At 39.4% G+C, this 22259-nt stretch overlaps 1 protein-coding gene across 3 annotated transcripts; it reads left to right on the forward strand.

Annotated features, from left to right (window-relative positions):
* The first annotated feature begins 290 nt into the window (after window positions 1–290).
* macroh2a2 (macroH2A.2 histone) lies at window positions 291–21371 on the forward strand. Of its 3 annotated transcripts, none has more exons than XM_084735629.1 (9): window positions 291–512; window positions 2782–2959; window positions 4351–4457; window positions 10274–10468; window positions 11441–11536; window positions 14591–14690; window positions 14797–14886; window positions 17408–17582; window positions 20817–21371. In XM_084735629.1, exons 2-9 carry the CDS (start codon window positions 2788–2790, stop codon window positions 20980–20982), a joined length of 1101 nt encoding a protein of 366 aa, XP_084591755.1. In that variant the 5' UTR covers window positions 291–512; window positions 2782–2787; the 3' UTR covers window positions 20983–21371. The 3 variants fall into 3 exon arrangements, with proteins under 3 accessions (XP_084591755.1, XP_084591756.1, XP_084591754.1); XM_084735630.1 differs by lacking the exon at window positions 291–512 and adding an exon at window positions 691–818; XM_084735628.1 differs by lacking the exon at window positions 291–512 and adding an exon at window positions 1186–1284.
* The last annotated feature ends 888 nt before the right edge of the window (window positions 21372–22259 follow it).

Raw genomic sequence — 22259 nt, forward strand, 5'->3', positions numbered from 1 at the left:
GCAATCAGGCTCATTTCACTCAGTTTACACAGGGACACTGTAAAGCAGGGAGAAGGCTGCAAAGCTGCAAAATATTAAGTGAAATATACATACGACCTTATGAGGGGTCATTTTAGGCCAGTATTTAAGATCTGCAGGACCTCTTTAAAGAATTTCTTTTCCATTAAGGTTATATTTATGTTGCTTTGCCGTCTTTGCACATCGCTGTTCTTCCAACCAACATTTCCCTCTTGAAGCCATGTTAGGGGGGCGTTTTCACTGAATTTTCCCTCTACTGAATTTTTCCCCTTTGCAGCATCAGTAGCACAGAGCCAGCCTCCGAGCGGACTACGCTGTTCCTGCTTTGCTCTGTGGCTTGTGTGTGTGTTTTTTTTTCTAAGGTTGGGAAGCAAGATTACACGCACAAGGACAGCAGATAAACAGAAGGAAAACAAAGCCGAGGGGATTCGTCTGTGTTCGGTGCAGGAGCATCTGTGGCCCGCGCTGATCCGCGTGAAAGGAGCAGAAAACAGGTAGAAACTTGGGAGGCTTTTTCATTTTTCATGCCTCGGCGGCGCATATCCGGACTGACGGGGGACGCGTTACTTTCCATGTCTGATGTGATTCCACACATGCACACAGAGGACCGGAGCTACATGGAGGGAGAAGGGGGCGGGCGGGGGCTCGCTTAAACAAACGCCTCGTCGTGGTTAATGTCTCTATTGTACAGTAACACGCAGGAGTGCCTCCCGGAATGTAGACTGGATAATTAGGTTTAGCTAAGCAGAGCATGGAAGCTAACAGTAACCTTTAGCGTGTGTTTTCCCTGCTAAATTGGAGTGAGTAAATAAATACTTCGTCGTGTAAGCTAGTGTCAGTTTTTTTCCTATTTAAATAAGTCCAGTTTAACGTCTGCGTAGCTCCGCTGAGGTGCTGCCTGCTTCATGTAACGCTCGGCTCGCGACTGTAACGTTAGCCTCCATGGCCGCGGTCACGTTCCAGTCCTTTTCCATTCGGCTCGTGGGCCGCCGAACACCGCACATACACATCATATCCCTCCACCTTTAATGCCAGCTGTGGGCTCCTGCGTTAATTAGTCCATACATGTAAATTGTTGTGTTGAGCTCCAGCGGCGCTGCTGCAGGCCGCAGCCTATCAGAGCGCTCACTGCTGGAACTTGTTTACATGGAAACCTCGGGAGGGGGGGGGCAGAGCGGTAACCTTTCCTCCGTAACAGCCGCGGTCAACATATGGCTTGAAGGAAAGAAAGAAAAAAAATGACTGGCCTTCATTATGGCAGCCGAGGTACGAGTGGTGGATGTGACGTATTTTTTTGTCCTGGTACAACACTGTTAAACGTTAGCTATACAAATACGTGACATCACTTTCTCGCGCAGAATTTGTGTTCAGCTGTCAAACGCCGCTTAAGACTCATTGACTTGTAATGGTTGTTTGATGGTTCTCTGAAGGTTTCATCGGTTGTTCGGTTCCTCAGAACCTCATCACGTGTTACACTGAAGATTTAGAAAATGTATATAGGGTTCGATATGGAACATAATTGATGAAAAAGCATAAAAGAATCTTTTTTAGTGACTGCTTAGTTTATTACACATGAAATTCAATCATCATAAATAATTGAATTTATTATTGGGGCAAGGCATGAAAGAAAAAAAATGCGAGGGGAAGAGAAGGAAGTTGTTTTTTTTTTTTTCGAGAATAAAGTTAAAATGTCATAAATAAAGTCAAACTTTCAGCATTAGTGCCAGGCTTAAGGGAAAAAAAAGTGGTAATTTTTTCACCTTTTGAGAAAAAAATTGGAATTTTCAAGAATAAAGCCAGACTTTAAGTATTAGTCTCACACATAGGAAGTCATATTATTTACCTATTTTTGTTTGTTTGTTTATTTTTTTTAGTATTAATCCCAGGCATAAGAAAAAAGTAAATCAGAGGAAAGAGATTTTTTTGTTTTGCTTTTTCTTTCTTTCTTTCTTTCTTTCTTTCTTTTGCCTTTTTAGAATGAAGAGGAATTTTCAAGAATAAAGTCAAACTTTAAGTATTAGTCACAGACATAAGAAAAAATAAGAAGATAGTATTATTATTATTATTATTATTATTATTATTATTATTAGTGATGTTGTTAATATCACTATTAGTCCCAGGCATAAGAAGAAATAAGAAAAGAAGTTGTTGGTTTTCTTGCACTTAGGGAATAAAGTGGAAATACTGTTTTGACTTTATTGTCAGAATAATTTACTTTTACTTATGCCTTGGACTACTACTGAAAGTTTGACTTCATTCATGACATTTTGACTTTATTCTCATAGTGCAAAACACAAACAAAAAAAAATCTCTCACACTCTCTTGCATTTTTGTCTTTTATGCAGGGTCCAAATAAACTATGCTGGTTTTGTTTGAACAGGTTTTGAAATATAATTTCAACCAAAGAAATACTCCCTATGAAAACTGTCTCCAGTGTTTTCTGTAGATTATTCAGAGAACAGGGACACTCTTTCTGGAAAGAGATGTTCCTGATAAATTTTTAAAAGGTAATTTTCAATGCAAGTGCAATTCAAATGTTATAAAGAAACCCAAAAAAGCTTCCTCACTGTATTGGGGAAAAGGCAGAAAACTGAGAGACAGATATTTCAAAACCCTATGCAGATTGAAAGTATGTTTTTTATTTTCTGTTTCACAATATATGGATGTGAGCCTTTGACAATCCATATATGGTTGTTTTATTGTTAAGAAGCGTGATATTTGTGTTTTGGTTTGTGACTGGCTGTGTTTGTTCTGTGTATCCAGAGCAGGATGTCAGCCAGAGGAGGAAAGAAGAAGGCCACCAAGCTGTCCCGTTCAGCCAGAGCGGGTGTCATCTTCCCTGTTGGGAGGATGATGAGGTACCTGCGCACCGGCACACACAAATACCGCATCGGTATGGGGGCACCCGTCTACATGGCAGCAGTCATCGAGTACCTGGCAGGTAGGGGGGCATCACATGACTCACCCTTCATATGTACCAGTGGCAGCATCTGTAACCACAGATTTTTGTACGCTGTAAACAAGTAGTGCAGAAAAATCCAACATTTATATTATAATGTTGCTTATTAAAATACTATAGTTGAACTTTTTTTACTACTTTATTTACTATGTTTTTAATGCATATGATTGTGTTTATTTTAATGCCAACATGAAACATTTTTATATTGTTGTGTTAGTAATTTTAATATACATTTAGTTCATATCATATAACACTGAGCACAGGTTCTCTTTGAATAAAATGATACATAATTTGCCAATGCCTTTATCTGACATGCATTATAAACATGTTTATAATGTGTTATACTGTGCTTATAGCAGTGTGTAATTATGGTATAATTATAGTTTGTGAGCAGCAGTTTATGAAGTACAGTATAAGTAAGTATAGTGTGAGTACTACAGTGTGACATGGTAACTTAGTTTTTACTAGTGTCATGTTTCCCCTCAAAGCATAGTGGTAATACATTATAATGATTTTATAATGCATTATAATCATATTATAATGCACTCTAACAATGATGTAATGCGTTTTAAAATGATTAGAATGTATTACAACTGTGAGAATATCCACTAATACTAATACACTGTGATCTTTGCCAAAATATCAGTCAGTGACCAGCAGTTATGAAGTATTATGAGACTTGACCTAATAAGTCATTTACAGTGTGTAATGATTGTTGTTATTAAGAATATTTGAGTGTTTATAGCTATAATTATACATTGCTATAAGCAGAATATAATGCATTAAAATCATTGTTTTAATACATTATGATGTGATTGTAATGCATTATAAAATCATTAAAATGCATTGCAGTTAGTGTTTTTTTTTTGGGGGGGGGGGGGGGGGGGGGGTGATGTGTTACAGCTATGAGAATTATACTATGAGAAGTTATTTATTATAATAGAATTATAATCAAGTGTATTATAGAATTATAATACACTATGATCCTTGCCAGAAGAAGTCAGTCAGTGAGCAGCAATTATGGAGTATTATAACAGTTATTATAACAATACATATACAGTTGCTACAAGCACAGTATAATTATTAGTATGTTTATAATGCATTATAGACATGGGTGTCATAGAAGTGTTACCAATAAGTCTTTTGAGTCTTAAAGCTCACTAAAAAGAAGAAAAGCAGACTTTTCATAGTGTTTATTTGCTGTGTTTGTGTCCACAACACTGCTGCAGCGCTCAGGTGTCCTCACAGGAGACATTGTCCTGACTGTTGTATTGTTGTTGGTGATGGGTTTGGAGTCCTCACATGTGAAAGTCAACAGCAGAACACACACAGGATGTTTGATGGCCTTAACAGTGTGTTTTCTCTCCTCTCAGCTGAGATATTGGAGCTGGCAGGAAACGCAGCACGGGACAACAAGAAAGGCAGAATAACTCCCAGGCACATCAAGCTGGCTGTGGCCAACGACGAGGAGCTCAACCAGGTAACACAGTAACACAGCGCTCTACAAGTGGCTTGCACAGACGTGTGTGCAGACTTTTACATTTCAGGTATTAGAACAGTCACATTTGGGCTGTCATATGGTGGAGCTGCTTAAAAAACATCATGTACAAACAGAGGTAGCTTCTCTAAATCAGTCACACTGTGTTGGTACAGAAGAGTGGATCATTGTCCTGTCCCTGCTCACCAACACACTGTAGCTTCATCTTATTCTACCCACATATGTTTAGATCAGTGTTAAAGGGACCTGCTAAAAGCAAAGAAACGGGAAAAACAAGTGCTGTTAATGGTGTGGTACATGAGGGTCGGACTGTCACTGAAATAAAGAGGATATGTTTTGCTATGAAAATTGTTTCAAAGACTCACCATATCAAGGGGCAAAAGATGGCTGCAAGAAGGAGGGGGTTGAGGGGAAGTTCCCATGAAGAAGAAAAGAGGACAGAATAAGTGAGGATGTTCCCATGAACAGCAACTTCATAAACCTGCATGTGCAGATATACTGCCAATACATCTGACATCAGGTAATATACATCATTAAATTTATGATGCTAGGCTTTATAAGTAAATTTATAATTAGATTATTAGATTAGATTAGAAAAACTGGCTGGTGTTGGCTAACAGCAGACTGACTGCACAAAACTCTACAACAGGTCTGGACCTTGTGCATTGTGTTTGTATCAAAGAAAGAAAATCAACAGAACATTGGTGGATGCTTAAGAACAAATCTGTTTGTCCTCGTGGTTCTTGCATGAGGCCCAATGTGTCCAAGCAGGCAGAGCTGAACAGAACGGCAGAATTGAGACCCAAATGCACTAAAAGTGCTAGCTGATGCACCTCTTTTGCTATGGTCATGACCATTTACCAACAATATGAAATAAAAGCATTTGCAAATTTTTGGGTGAAAGTTTTGCACTCAAAAAATTGAAAGTTATGAAGCAAGATCTTACTCGTGGGAAGGGATCATTCTACTACTTTACAACCAAACTCAGCTGGCTTGCTAAATGTTTCCTTCTTTCCTTCCAAACCCCATCCTTTTTGAGGATATTCCTCTAAAAAGGCTGCTGTGGAACATATAAAAGGTGCAGCTTCTTAACAACTGCGTTAATTAGTGACTGGTCCTCCTTTCGACTGCTTTGATGAGGGGAAACACAAAGGCCAAGGTTGCCACATCCATTTTAATCAGATAAAATAGATTGGAGGTGTGTGAAACTTGTCTGAAATAGAGCCAGGGTGAAAGACTTTTCATCCTGTTGGCTGACACACGGAGCAGGTTAGGACGCCCTTATTTCAAAAAACTAAACCAGTTAGCTGTTCATTCCCTCACTTGTTCACATTGCCTCCAGTTAGGAAGTGGTGTGAGCTTTGACAGCTGTGATGTTTAATGTTGCTATGGTTACAAGTTAGGTGGTGCATGCATTTTGAACAGTGAATAAACTTGAGCTTAACTACATGTGTGTTTCAACAACAACAGTTTACAACAGTTTGACAACATTATAGAGCAGACTACAAACTGAACTTTAACATAAACCAAGGACGTAATGAGGGAGAGACAGCATCTGGACAGTTCATTATAGATAGATAATAATGCAGTGCAGTGACAGATGTCATACAGGGGAGACACAGATCTGTCTGTCTGAGACTCCAGTCTGCAATGTCATCCATGTTTACTGATAAACCGCACAAACCGAACTGCACAGTAACATCAGGATTCATGATCAAAATAATTTATATCACGTCAACACATCTGTCAATATTCACATGATCCCTCCCTCTGTCTCTGCTGCCTTTCCTCATTATTATTTATGATTAATTAGCATGGAGTAATTGACTGGATTTACAAGTACACAAATGGCCGTTGGTTATGGTGCATTGGAGATCCTCAAATTTTAAACTTTGACAGAATAAAAAATGATACTCGCTAGAATTTATTATTTTTTTTTCAAGATTCAAGATGTTAGACAAGGATCATGTGAAAAACTTTGGCTGGAATGTTCCAATACAAAAGTAACAGTAAGTAAGTAACAGAATAATAAATAAGTGATAAAACATAAAACAATAAAAAAGATGCAAGACGATAAAATGTGCCTTTTTAAATAAAATATACAGTACTGGAAAAAAGCATATACACACACACTATAGCAGATAAATACATATACAAAGCAGTGAAGGTTGCATAGGTTGTAGTTTTGCACAGAGTGAAGTCCTGGGGCAGAAAAAATTAAGGGAAGACAATGAAGACTGAACTGAACTGGGGTCTTAATGAACTATACTGGGGACTTAATGAGCACTGATATTGTTCCTTTTAGAATTTTAAAATTCACGGTTTGGATCGTATCATGGTTTTGAGTCATGGATCGGATCATTTTTCAGATCAGCAAAAAAGAAAAAAAAGGGGTGGGATTAGGGTTAAATTATTTTAAAAATGGGCTTGGCTTTGATTGCTTTCTTTAGGCATCACTATAGTAACGTAATGTAATAATAATCGATCACTCTTTACAGAGATATGCTGAAGAGTAAAACACAGCAGCATCTGTCCTGACTTTAACTGCAACTCTGCATTGAGATTTTGGGGTATTATACACCATGATGGTTACATGTAGTCTGCATACCCCTAATAATAGGTAGGGTACTTTTGATTCTATAATTAAGATATATTGTATCATTTTAAACATGTGGTATCAGAAAAATATAGATGTTTCGATTCTTTTGACAGCCTTATGGTCTGTTACTGTGAAGAACTGGAGTGTAGTGTGGACTGGGACATGTGTGAGATGCCCGACTGTGCAGAGCCTCGATTGTAAATAACTGTAGAATAGAAGTGTGTGTGTGTGACTAGTCGTGAAAAGCAGAGAGTATGTCTGACACCTTACACGCAGGCATTCGATCCATAGTTAACATAAACATATTGATGAGTGCAGCTTTAAATGAAGTGTTTGTGGGAATGTCTCCACAGCAGGAGTGACATTTAAATGAGCGAGAGCATCCAGCTTGATCTCTAAGTAAAGAAGACGTCTCTCTGCCATCTGGGCCTCCAGTGGATCAGGTTACCTGCTGCACTTCTTACCCCGTCTCCTGTGCAGGACGCTCCAGTGGCTCCGTCACTACAAACACGTTGGACTGCTGATCTGAGTTCAGTGAAACCGTAGTGGAGATTGGACAGTTTCCAGTGAGATCTGATATTCACAACACTTTTTGACAATATGTTAGTGTTGTCACAATATCAGAATTTTATTCTTCGATACAATACTACTATAAAAAAAATATAGCTGCACGATTCGGTAAAAAAGTCATATTGAAATTATTTCAACTGAAATTATGATATGTGATACAATTAGTGGAAATTTTTATGTTCACTTTAAAAATTTAATCATGATGTTATATATTGAGGTCTGGACCAAACAAGCATGTTTTCTTTCATCTGGAGAACAAGATTTTCAGGACAGGTCATCTCTGCAGTTCTACAATACCTCATTATAATGCTGTTTTCTCACACAATTTTCCTTTTTCAAAAAACTGCAATTTGGTTCTGATCCTGCAATTTGGATATTGCACTTAATCATAATGCGATTCTGTTGCGATTGTGATTAACGGTGCGTCCCTAATAAAAATATGATCCTCAATACCTCTTTCAATTTCACAACAAAAAGAAAAAATCCTGGGCTTATTTTCATTTTCAATGAAGTAGTTGATTATTTTCTCAATTAATTGATTAGTTAGGTCCATAATGTGTCAGAAAACATACACTGTTGCCCATAAAGTTGGAATAAAATATTTTTTACCTCTTGTCATGAAATGATTGTGACAATGTGATTTATTCTTGATAGATAAAGCATGGCAGGACGTCCCACTCTTCGGTCAGATCCTGGGTTAATTCCTGTAGACTCTGAGGAATATTGTCCCTCTCATTAGGGGCACCCCAGGCATACTCAATAGGGTTCATATCAGAGAAGCAGGGCAGGCCATGGCATCTGGTGCACCACTTCTGCATCAAGAAATTCTCTCACTGCAGCTGCCCTATGTGCTCTTGTGTTGTTGTCTTGCAGCCTAAAGTTGTTCCCTAGACCCTTCTTGCATGTGGGAGGCAGTGGTTCTCCAGGATGTCCCGATACATAACGGCATTGACGTTTCCATCCAGCTTCACCAATGGCATTTTTCCTCCATAATGAATAACGGCCCATACCATCACTGAGCCTCCTTGAGTGGTTTCCGGGATGCAGTCATTGTGGAGGTTCTCACCACGTAATCGCTGCTCCCTTTGTCTTCCATCTATACGGTCAAGGATATAACGGCTCTCATCCATAAAGACAACATGTTGCCGATGCCCAAGCTGTAATCTTCTGTGCTCCCTATCCCAGCGAAGTTGAGCAACTCTGTGTTGAACAGTTAGGCATGGACGCTTGGTCATTTGTCTTGCTTGATAACCATGCTGAAGCAATCTTCAATTTACAGTTTGGCAGGAAATGTTGATTGCATGGTGTCTTCTCCACAAACAACAAAAGTGGCTTGCTGGCATTTTCCCATTTTTACGGCACAGATTAAGCAGTTGCCGATCATCTCGTCTGGTAGTTAGTCGTAGTCGTCCTGGAGATTTTTGTGCCCGCAAATGACCCTCCTCTCGATTACATTTGAGAATTTTGAAGACCGCACTTTGCGATATTCCAAAGAAATCAGCAATGTTGGCTTGTTTGTGTCCATCCTGATGAGGCATAGCCTAGGGAACTTCTGTGTCAAATTTGGTTGAAAATTATACAGCTAATTCTGAAAATGTGGACTTACTGCATACAGACTTTAAGCAGGAAAAGGACAACACAGCGAATGTCTTGCCTTTTATAGCACCAAACAATTGTTGAGCATGAATTCGTTTCATCTGGCTAACTGGGACTCAGTATATAATCATTGCACCTGGTCAAAAGTGATTACTGATTATGATAAATAGGAATAAAAAGAGAAATGTGCCTGAAAACAAAATTATTCCAACTTTATGGGCAACAGTGTCTAAACCAGTGTGTCTTTCTTGTTTTGTCCATAACCCCAAAATATTCAGATAACTAAAATCACAAAATATTCACTTTGAAGAAGCTGAAATCAGAGAATTTTGACTTTAAAAAAGACAAAGCGATTAAAACTGACTCAAAGTGATGAATTGATTATCAGATTAGTTGGCAATTTATGTAAAAAATGATTCATGATTGATTAATTGTTGCAGCTCTACTTTTTCTTTTTTTTTAATTAACAACCTACAAACAGTAGTGGTACAGAAAAAGTTACAGAGAAGTGTCTGGTTTTGCTGAAAGACTGAACTGACCTAAGGTCCTGAATGAGCACTTAGATCTTATTCTCTTATAGCTTCAGTACCTTTGATACTGTAGAATCTTACTATTGTATTGTTTGTTTGATACTTTTGGCAAACTTACAATATGTTTAAAATGAAAAAGACATGAACAACTAGATGACAGTAGTGGTGTAGTTGTAAAAATGTTTTAAATCGTTCTGATTATGCTATTACTGTTATATTAGTAATAAGGAACTGTGGTAATAGCAGGAGTGTAAGTCTTTCCTGTGTGTGTGAGGTGCACTGTGTGCGTGGTGACTGAAGGTTTCAGCTGACAGCAGATGGTGTGTGTGTAGCAGCTAATATTTCAGATCCCAACACTGCAGGGAACAACCACAGTCATCTCACATCTGCCTGCACAACACAAGTCACTGGTCTGAAAGAGAACACTGATGAAGACATGAGGTGTGTTTTTGTATGTTTTAGTACACAGTCACACTCTTGTTGTGAAATGCTCTCTCCATCAGCTGTTGCGGGGGGTGACCATATCAAACGGAGGGGTTTTGCCTCGTATCCACCCAGAGCTGCTCTCCAAGAAGAGGGGCAGCCGAGTCAAAGTGGACAACCAGGCGTCCGTCCCTGAGAAGGAAGAGCGCTCAAAGAGCAAGAAACCCAACAAAACCTTAAAAAAGGTTAAAGGCAAACGAGGCCGCAAGCCAAAGGTCAGTGAACGCAACACTGTGGACAGAATTCACCAGTAGAGGAGGGACATGAAGGCCCAGTCTGCAGATTGTCACCAGAATCAGGGGCTGCATCTGATCTTTCTTTAACTCTCTGAAAACAATCCAAACAACTATTTCCAGCCTCAAGAATCTCATACTTAAAAGGACAATTCACCCCAAAATCAAAAATACCTCTCCAGTATAATAGGACTAAACAGCACTTGACTTGTGGTGCTTAAGCACCAAAAAAACACATTTGAAAAATTCTAAACCAATGTCTCTTTTCAAAAATCAGGACCCAGTTTCGAAAGATAATCCACAGACCTTGTTGTGAGCAGTTTTCATGTAGGATGTCTTTGTGCCGTAGAATCTACTGGCACTACTTTAGAATTTGCCAAAACTACTTTCTTTCTATTAGAAAGACAGATATTTCTACAGCTGATATCTCCAAAACTCCACAACACACACCAAAAACATCTTGGGCCCCGTTTCCCAGAGCCTTCGTAGCACTACGTGCGTCGTAAGTTGTATTTTAAGGGAGACCTTAAAATACAACTTACGATGCACGTAGCGCTACGAAGGCTCTGGGAAACGGGGCCCAGATGGATTAACACCACCATAGGCCATGGAAAAAAATAGGTTTTTGATTTTGGGGTGAACTGTCCCTTTAACATGTTTGAATCTTTATTTCATTTAACAAAACATGCTAAACTGCTCAGTGCATCTGTGTTAAGTCAAGATAAAATAAAATAAAACTTAATAAAGCTAAAAAAAGGTTTAGATTCATGAAATATCTGCTCTAAGAATAACCCAAGAATTTGATGAGGGATTAGATGCCAGTTTTTTATCCTTGGCAATTTTACTTAACAAGTCCTGAGGTTTGATTCCCATCTCCAGGGTTATTTGTTGGAAGCACTCTGTGATGATTTAAGTATGGGTTAAATGTGCCTTTGTTTTCTCCATCTGGCAAAGAGCACAGATGAGTCTGTACCAAACTCCACAGTGGAAGACGGTCCTGGAGACGGATTCACCATCCTGTCAGCAAAGAGCCTGTTCCTTGGACAAAAGGTAACGCAAGGTTCCAATGTTAAATATCCAAAGCTTAAAAAGCAGCACACACACACATCTTCAGGACAAAGCTGACTCAACTCAATTTCACCAATTTATTCTGGTCATGTCAACAAACATGCTGATGAGAGTAACGCATGGATTAGACTCAGTGAAGGCCAGTGCTGATGTTTTATGTACTGAAGCTGCTGATGGGTAAAAAATACTAATTGGAGTTCATATTCAGGTCTTCCAACTGACAACAAGTGTAAATATGTAATCATAGGTGTAACAGTAACTGTGTTTCCTTCTAGCTGACAAGCAAATATGAAGCAAACTTTTTAAATGTTGCAGAGAAGAAGAAAATGCCAATTCATTAACTGGTTTGGAGTGAATCAACTCAGCTACACAATGTGTAGTTTGTCAGAAGGCAGCAGTATAGGCCAGTGGTTCCCAGGAAAATGGAGAGAGGTCTTCAGGAATCAAAAGGGTGACGCTGACAGTAGAAACAGCTTCCTCTTCCTCTTCTTCTCGTCTCCCTATTCTTCTTTATTGTCTGTTCTTATTTTCATCTTCATCGTCTTCCTTTTCTTTGATGTCTACTTCTTTTTATTCTTCCTTTTCTTCTTCTGAGTGGAAACAGATGACCAGTCATTTGAGTTAAATGTTTGCTACATCAGAACCTAATCAGAAAAGATTTTTCCTTCTCCTATTAAAGGTCCAGTGTGTCAGATTTAGCAGGATCTATTGGCAGAAATGAAATATAATATTCCTTAAGATTTTTTCATTAGCGTTTAGTCACCTGAAAATAAGAATTATTGTGCTTTTGTTGCCTTAGAATAAGCCCTTTACACCGATCAGGCATAACATTATGACTACATGCCTAATATTGTGTTGGTCCCCCTTTTGCTGCCAAAACAGTCCTGACCCATTGAGGCATGGACTCCACTATACCCTTGAAGGTGTGCTGTGGTATCTGACACCAAGATGTTAGCAGCAGATCCTATAAGTCCTGTAAGTTGCGAGGTTGTTTGTCCAGGACATCCCACAGATGCTCAATTGGATTGAGATCTGGGAATTTGGAGGCCAAGTCAACACCTCAAACTCATTTTTGTGCTCCTCAAACCATTCCTGAACCATTTTTGCTTTGTGGCACGACGTATTATCCTGCTGAAAGAGGCCACAGCCATCAGGGAATACTGTTTCCATGAAAGGGTGTTCATGGTCTGCAACAATGCTTAGGTAGGTGGTACATGTCAAAGTAACATCCACATGGATGGCAGGACCCAAGGTTTACCAGCAGAACATTGACCAAAGCATCACACTGCCTCCCCCGGCTTGTCTTCTTCCCACAGTGCATCCTGGTGCCATGTGTTCCCCAGGTAAGCGACACACATGCACCCAGCCATCCACATGATGTAAAAGAAAACGTGATTCATCAGACCAGGCCACCTTCTTCCATTGCTCTGTGGTCCAGTTCTGATGCTCACATGTCCATTGTTGGCGCTTTCTGTGGTGCACAGGGGTCAGCATGAACACCCCTAGCTTTTCTTTGGGAATGAGCGTGGACCCTCTCGTGCACTGTAATGGGGTCCTTACCGCGCGCTCTCTCTCCTGTTAAAAGTCATTGTAGCTCACCCATCATTCTGATCGCTCCGTTTCTCTCTCTCCTTACAATCAATTTAAAGAGTAATCCAGCCAGATCAAATGAAAATGCATTAAAAGGAATAAAATGACAGTTTTCTTAATGAACTGATATACTGATCTACATGATCCATAGTGAAAACATAGATAAGGAGATATCCTGTGCCATTTGAAATAAATATAAACTTAAAGTTTAAAGTGAGATTACCAGTTGGAAACACTGTTAACTTTTGTAATTAAAAGGCCCATCCGAAGTTACCGTGGCCCACCCAAAATTAAAATCCTGGCGCCGTGCTGCCATCCATCCATCCATCCATCCATCTTCATTAATCAATTCACTCACCAAGTTCACTCTTGTACAGCCATGCGGAGTATCTACAGTCTGACAGCCATGCTGGATCAAAACCAGACAGACGGTGGTGACCCGTCTGCAGCTTTTTACTGCGTGCTTCAGTTGGAGGGCTGAACAGGTGTGTTTGGGTCTAGTCGTGGTGACGTTAACAGGGGCAGGAGATCGGCAGCGCTGTGGTTGGGTCTGGAAGAGATGCTCTCACACAACAAACTGTGATTCACTGTGTGTTCTGACACCTTTCTATCAGAACCAGCATTAACTTCTTCAGCAATTTTAGCAACAGTAGCTCGTCTGTTGGATCGGACCACAATGACCAACCTTTCCCCAAGTGCATTTATGAGCCTTGGCCACCAATGACCCTGTCACCAGTTCACCACTGTTCCTTCCTTGGACCACCTTTGATAGATACTGACCACTGCAGACCAGGAACACCCCACAAGAGCTGCAGTTTTGGAGATGCCCTGATCCAGTTGTGTAGCCATCACAATTTGTCCCTTGTCAAACTCAAATCCTTGCGCTTTCCCATTTTTCCTGCTTCTAACACATCAACTTTGAGGCCAAAATGTTGACTTGCTGCCTGTTATGTCCCACCCTCTAACAGGTGCCATGATGAAGAGATAATCAGTGTTATTCACTTCACCTGTCAGTGATCATAATGTTATGTCTGATCGGTGTATATCTACATAGGGAGTGGCTCCTCTTCCATGTTGCATCATCATGTTTCTATAGTAGCACAAAACGGACAAACCAAGCACTGACTCTAGAACCCCTTTCACATTTTTTGAGAGAGTTTTGTGGCCCTTTGTGGCTTTTTCCTAAACCTGCTCAGGTTTGGACGGGGAGAGTTAGACGAGTGGTAATCAGCACAACCTCACCGTTAAACCACTGTTTTCTGTTTCCATCAAGATTTTATAATGGGATGCTTCAAAATGCATATAAAAAGATGGAAACATGACTGGTGTGATTTTTGGTAAAAGGCCAACCAACATATCAGTCTAATCTACCACATGTGCCAGATGAACCAGAGCACTCAGGCAGCTGTTTTCTCACACTGTGTCAATGACTGTGTGAATCCACAGCTTTCACTAACAGAGAGTGAAATCAGCAAAATTGGAACAATCAAGGTGGAGGGGATCATCAACCCGACAAACGCAGAGATGGACCTCAAAGACGGAGTGGGTGAGTCAAACAAGTTTTTATGTATTTCATTTTTTATTAACAAGTGTTCAGACGTCCCTCTACCTACACAGTCATGAACGCACCAGCTGCTGTTCACTGTTTTCAGGCAATGCTCTGGAGAAGGCTGGAGGTCGAGAGTTCCTGGAGGGAGTCAAGGAGCTGCGAAAAGCACAGGGGCCTTTGGAGGTGGCATCAGGTACACACTGACCCGACTCAATCTTCATCCATGGAAACTCACAGTGGTGCTCTGTTAGAAGCTAGTTTTGAAATGAAAATTTGAGAGCGGTCATAGAAACACTCATCAAAGTCACTAACTAAAATTACAAGTACAAAAAAACTTGTTGAAAGTGACGCGTTCTTTTCAACATTTGAGTGTGGTGCTGAAGAACAAATGTGTTTTGGCATGATAGTCCTGTGTTATAACCAGAAGCAGCCTTTATAACGCAGACATTACTGCACACCTCAGAGAGCCATTATTGATGAAACACACCAGAGCTGCTCTGTCATGTTACTTTGACTCAACTCAACTCAGCTTTATTTATACAGCACCTTCATACACACATGCAGCCCAAAGTGCTTCACATAGAAAAACTTTTAAATGTTAAATAATGCTGGAAAAATTACAACAATAAAATGAAAGTCAGAAGAATTAAGTAAAAGAAATACTAGGAATTGGAATAATATAACAACCAGTGACTGAAGCTTAAAAGACCAAGGTTATAACATCACTCCCAATCAACAATTAAAATCCAGGCTAAAAAGATGTGTCTTTACTGGCCTCTTAAAAACATGGAGAGAACTGATCTAATGTTCAAAGGCAGTGAGCTCCACAGTTTAGGGGCATAAAATCAGAAGACGCTCTCACTGCTATGTTTTTGAAACACAGAAAAGAAAAGTGGTGGAGAACCTCAGAGATCTGGCTGGAACATAAAATGAAAGAAAATCTCTGGAGTGAGGTCATTCAGCACTTTATAAACAAGTAAAAGAACTTTAAATCAATTCTAAAAGAAGTGGGTGGTCAGTGTTGTGTTGGAGTAATGTGATCAGTTTTCTTGGTTTTGGTTAAAACTCTGGCTTAGCTGAACTAGAATTAGCTGTGGTTTCCTTATCGGCTTTTTGGGTGAGCCAGCAAAAAGTGAACTTCAGTGCTCTAAACAGCAAGTAAGAAAAACGTGGGTGAGAATTTCTGCATCCTTGGTGGATGACAGTAAATAAAAGGGACAGTTCACCACAAAATCTAAACTACCTGCTGTAGAGTTGCTGAGTTTTGAAGAAATCAGCTGTAGAGACGTCTGCCTGAGTTTTATATTGGCCCATCATGTGACATTAGTTAAAGGCCTGTTGAATGCATCTTGCTTAAAAGTTATATGTGAGTTGATTAAATGTTATTTCAATAATAAAAATCTTTATTGTCCACAAATGTGGAACTTTGCCTTTTGCCACAGGTTGGTTTAAAAAATACATCACATTAAATTACACTTTCAACAAGACTTCTGAAAACAGCCTTTTCTTACAAAAGTACTCCGTTATCATTCCCAAACCTCTGACCCTGACTATACCACCCTGATGTATCACCTTAGCTGCTTCCACAAATATTCTCCCCTCGCAGGAGGATCAAAAATGTAATGCAAAATCTGTTAAAATACAATTTTGAATTAAATATTGTGTTGCCAACACTTCATATTGGATAGAATCAAGGAAAGAACTTTGTTTGGTACAGATCCCTGCCATAAACCATCATCAGATCATGAGAAAAATCATGTAAAAATGATCATTCCCTCTAATACTGCAAATCATCTCACAATTGCGATATCCGTCAAAATAATCACAATTAGATATTTTCTCAAAATTGTTCGGTCACAATACTAACCGATATGGAACTTCATTATCCTGATAACATTTTCAGGTGTATCATTCAGTAGAAAGAAAATAGTTCCCACATGAAACTGGAGAGAATCTGATATCTCCAAAACTCTGCAACTCACACCAAATCTATCTAGAGCCTGGTGGTACACAAGTTCTCTCTAGTGCAGTGAAATGTAATTCAAAATTAATTTAAAAGTTTTCTCTTTCCTGTATTTTTGTTTCAACATCAGCCTGCTACGTGGTCACAGTCATTCACATAGCATGAAGCATAAAGAGAAGTACAGATCAGGAGAATATTTAGAGTAGCTGCTGAGTCAAGCAGAGCTGTTAGTGGCTACTTAACAAGACTTAGCGTAGTGTCCACAGCTCCTGCTGGCACCAAACAGTATGGTTGTACTTGGAGGACTTCATATTTTCAGAGGTGGTACATGGTGTAAAAAGTTTGAGAAATACTGATCTAGAGGGATAAACAGCGCCAGAGGTAAGACAAAAAACACATATTTGTGATTTTTGGGTGAACTGTCTTGTTCATGAATAAACTCAACTCAGACTCATTCTTCTGTCCAGTCATACAAGAGGCCAAACAGGAAAACACAACATTACCTGCTACATACACACAGCACCACGGAAAATAAAAAAGCAACACTCTACATACCTCATTAACTTTTGAGAGAAAAAAAAATATTACTGCTTTATTATTGCATGTATGATTAAATGGAGTGACTGAATTGAACAAGGTTGTAGTCGGGTGTGCATTTAAGGGTTAACTTGTCAAACTGTGTGTGTGTGTGTGTGTGTGTGTGTGTGTGTGTGTGTGTGTGTGTGTGTGTGTGTGTGTGTGTTCCCTGCAGTGGCGGTGAGCCAGGCCAATGGGATGGCGGCCCGCTTCATCATCCACTGTAACGTCCCACAGTGGGGCTCAGAGAAGTGCGAGGACCAGCTGGAGAAGACGGTGAAGAACTGCCTGTCAGCAGCAGAGGAGAAGAAGCTCAAGTCTGTGGCTTTCCCCTCACTGCCTGCTGGACGGTGAGCTGCAAACGCACACACACCCTCTGTCTGCTGTGTGTGTGTGTGTGTGTGTGTGTCAGTCAGTAGTGCTCAGAGTTGACAGGCAGGTCACTTTATCTAACGTCCTCCTGACTGCTCCACAGTCTGTGATGGAGACACTCTGGGCTCTGTGCTCACTGTCAGGCACATGATGAGTTTTGTTGGTAGTTTAAAGGAACAATATGTAGCATTGTGTGTGGAAAAATGAGTACAGCAGTCCACATTGTGAGGTTGAGTCATAGACAGTACATTTAATAGTTTGAAATCATATTTAATATACAGTCACATCTCAGGGAAATTCTGCAGGCTGCAGGAGCTCTGCAGGAAACGTAAACTGACAATGAGTCACAGTGAGTCCTCCACTCTAATCGGCTGTTTATAACTGTCAGCTGTCTGTTAATGTAAAGTTCAGCCTGTTATCCTGAAAACAAAAGCTCTGAAATAACACACTCTGGACGATGAGTTCAGTGACTGACTTTGCTCAGTTGAACTGTTATGAACATCTACACCTTCTACAAGATTATTAATGATTTGTTATGACTCATATACAGACATTTACTCATTCAGTGAACATTCAGCATTAATTTAAGCTCTGATTAATGTGAAATGGGCAAATAATATAATAGAAATCTCAAAGGAGAACATGCTTACTGCAGTGTTGTCAGAGAAGCCAGTATTTCATCTGAACATGTTTCCTTGATGATGACATGTTGTGGTCATTTTATGATTTATTACAGTGAATGTATTACAGATTTCTCCTTTAAGTCGCTGTTCTCATGTCTGAATATAAAACATTTTTGTATCATTTTCAACACAGCAAGTCAGTCAGATTCATGTCAACAGTTTTTCAGTGATGCAGCCTGTAATAAAACAGAAAGCACTCTTCTTCCTTTGTATCATTAAACTCCTCGCTGTGACACACACACACACACACACACACACACACACACACACACATTGGAGGTCAAACGATAATGGATTTTTAAACGCTGATACAGTAATGATAGTTTAGAGCAGTAAAAAGCCGACAGAAACAGGATAACTGTTGAACTGAACTCAAAGAAATAAAAACCTGACAAAAGTGTTTGTCAGATAATCAGACATGTCTGTAGTGGTGCTGAGCTTTTGGCCAGACAAGATTGTAGTGACCATGCTTGCTGCAAAACAGTGACACCATGCTTTGGGCAGCAGTCATCCTCAGTCTGATGAATTGATAATAATCTATAACCAACATCCTTATCATTCTCATAATTTATGAATACAGCTAATATGAATTTAACTTTCATTAAAACATAAATGATCTCAGGTAGACAGTGACATTTCACTGATCCATGCAAAACAGTGATGTAGATCCTGGTGGAAACAGACATCAGACATCAGTGGCCAAGTTTGACTGATTAATCAGTCCAACCAATAAATCAGTCAGTCTCTAATACACACATCCTGTTGGCTGAATAAAGACACAGCAGACATATAAACTAGTAAACACGTAAACATTCAGCTGTCTGATTGTGAAAGACAAAAAGCCATCACTTCTAACAGTTGAAGGCATCAATGTGATATTGTCTCTTTTGTACTGAGTCTGTTTTTCTTTCAGCATCACTGAGCATTTAAAGTTTAAGTTAAACTTCTTCCACAGCACAACCTGCCAGCAGTATCATGATAGTATTCTTGTTTCAGATTTTCACTTATTGTGATAACTGTTTGACTACCGCACTATAAAAAAAAAACTGTCCAACATCAACCAAAGTCAGTGTCGGTCTCCCAGATGGAGGAGCAGAAGAAATGTGGGTTTATTTTGGGTCACTAAAAAAAACAAATCACAAAGAACATGATGTCATTTCAGATCTTTGAGAGGTTTTCAACATAAAGCTCAGTGAAATGATTTCAGTGTGTATCAGCACACTGATCACTGATACAGGAGGAGGATGAAACAAACAGGACCAGCAGACCAGGATTCATGTCTAATGTGAAATGATGACTTCTTTTTAACTGATCTAATGTTATGTTACATACATGACCTTACATATTGTCACTATATCATCACTAAAACCTTTACTTTGTCATCACTAAAACAAACCCTAAATAACTGACCACTACGTCGTCAAAGTTGGTGGCTCTGTAGGGTCACCAGCAACACAAGCGTACAAACTTATTTTAACCCAAACCATGATACTTTCCTAAAGCCCACCCAAGCAGTTTTTGTGCCTTTATTTTGAAAGTCTACCCACATGTTGTGGGGGACAGTTCACCCCAAAATCAAAAATACATATTTTCCCCCTGGCTTGTAGTGACACAGATGTCTGCCTTCTCTCCAAAAATAATGAAAATAAATGGCTCTTGACTTATGTCTCTTTCCAAAAATCTCAACTCCAGTTAATCCACAGACTTTGTTGTGAGCAGTTTCATGTAGGAACTACTTTCTTTCTAGTAGAAAAGAAAGTAGTTCCAGTATATTCTAAAGTAGGTCTGGTAGATTCTACTGCAGAAAGAAAGTAGTTCCTACAAAAAACTGCCTGCAAAAAGGTGTGTTGATTATCTTGAGTATGTGGGTCATAATTTTTTGAAATTTCAAATGTATATTTTTGTCACTTTGAGCACTACGTGAAAACCTGACAGTAGAGGGTACTTACAGAGTCAGGGCTTGAGGTGTAGGACCTCTGATTTGGTAATAATTTTGGTAAAACAGCCATATTATGATTAATTTGACTGAAAATTAAATATGATCAGTTTTGCATCATGTTCACTGATATTTATTGAAGTCTGTACAAAGCAAATGTTTTTTTTTCATCTGGAGAAAAAGATTTTCAGCTCTGCAGTATCTCAGTATAATGCTTCTTTCTCACACTTTCTTCCTTCTTCAGAACATTGTGATTTGGTTCTGGTTCTGTGGTTTGAATATTGCACTTGGTCATATTGTGATTTTATTGTGATTGTTAGTTGAGATGATGTCAGGCTGAATGAAATCCATGAAATGTGAAGACTGTATTGCACAGTGTTCTCATTGGCTGTCGGTATTTTGGTGACTCTTTCTGAGAACAGCAGTAATGATCATCAGGTCGTAGAACTGGAGGCAGAGTGCAGCTCCATCTGTGACTCCTCTATTTACTATCATCTGATGCTTTCAGCCGTCCCTCCTGCACATTAGTCGTCTTCATTAGTCTTGTATGTTGTCAGTCCTCCTGCTCACTACAGATCGATTCTCTCCCACAGGAACGGCTTCCCAAAGCAGACGGCGGCCCAGCTCATCCTCAAGGCCATCTCCAACCATTTTGTGTCGTCCACCAGCTCCTCTCTTAAAAACATTTACTTTGTCCTGTTCGACAGCGAGAGCATCGGCATCTATCTTCAGGAAATGGCCAAGCTGGACGCCAAGTGAGGCCTCAGGTGCAAGGGGTCGGTCTGTTTTTCTAACTGTCGTTTGTTGCAGCTGGTGTAGATAGGTGACATGACATTTAGGGGTTTTGATGTGGAATCTGTCTCGGTTAAAGAGGAAAAAACAATATTTGTGAGTGGAGTGCTGTTCACGTTTCTGTTCCACTGTCCCTTCATGAGGTTGCATTCTTTCTAGATTAGATAATTTAAATCCGTACAGTTTTTTGCCATGATGGTTCCTCGTTTCAATGATGTTTTTACATTCCATGTACAAATATAACCGTTTTTTTCCTGCCTCTGTAGTTTCTGATACAGTTAGTTTACTAAAAAACTGTGGTTCTCATTCTGCTTTTAAATAAAAACTCGGATGTTTTACACCAGAGAACACTTACACTTCTTTCTTTTGCCTCATTATTTTTTAAATGTTACATTTTTATGGATCAAGTTCATCTCAAATGTTGCAGCACAGTAAAAACATGCACAGATGTACAGAGTCTGTTCGGTAGAAGCAGACACTGATTAAAGCACGAGCATTTGGTATCTATGAAAAAACACTTCCTCCAATGTGATGAGAAAAAAGATCCTGAGAGTGATTATAATAAGAAACTTTCTCCAAATATAACTCATCTTTTTGAGGTATTTTTTTATTATAAAGACTCACAGGAAGTGCTCTCCCTTTACAATAAGAGTAAGTCTGGTGTTATTCTGTATTTTTCTGATAATGAAATCCCAAATGCAGAAGCAAACAATGTGTTGTGAAAAATAGGATACAAGGCACTCAGTGTATAAACTTAAAGGGATAGTTCAACTAAAAATCTAAATAAATTGCTGCTGTTTGAAGGTCAGATTTATTTTTTCTAGTCCACAAAACACTGCTGGAGTTTCACAGGAAAACAGTGCTGCAGAATCTCCCAAACAATGGAAGTGAATGGTGACCAGTTTTCAAATATAAAGAAACAACAGAATAAAAATATAAAATGCCTCCATACTGCTCGTCTGGTGTAATCCAAGTCTCATAAAGCCCCACAATGCCACGCTGACTAAAAAGTTATTTCCACCATGTTTTTATCCTGAATCTTGACTGTAGATCTTTAGCTTGGAGCGACGTTCACGTGCACACAGTCTGAACTGTGTGTGTCCGCTGTGACGGTGTGCAAACAGCATGATTCAGCACACAATCTTTAAGATTCTACAGTGAGTCAAGTGAGTTGTATCCTATTTTTCCTACTGAAGTTGTAAATCTTTATCAACTCCTCACAAATAATTCATGTTTTTAAAGGC

This window comes from Lutjanus erythropterus, chromosome 14, assembly GCF_056507025.1.
Source record: "Lutjanus erythropterus isolate fLutEry1 chromosome 14, fLutEry1.hap2, whole genome shotgun sequence".
Taxonomy (NCBI): Eukaryota; Metazoa; Chordata; class Actinopteri; order Lutjaniformes; family Lutjanidae; genus Lutjanus; species Lutjanus erythropterus.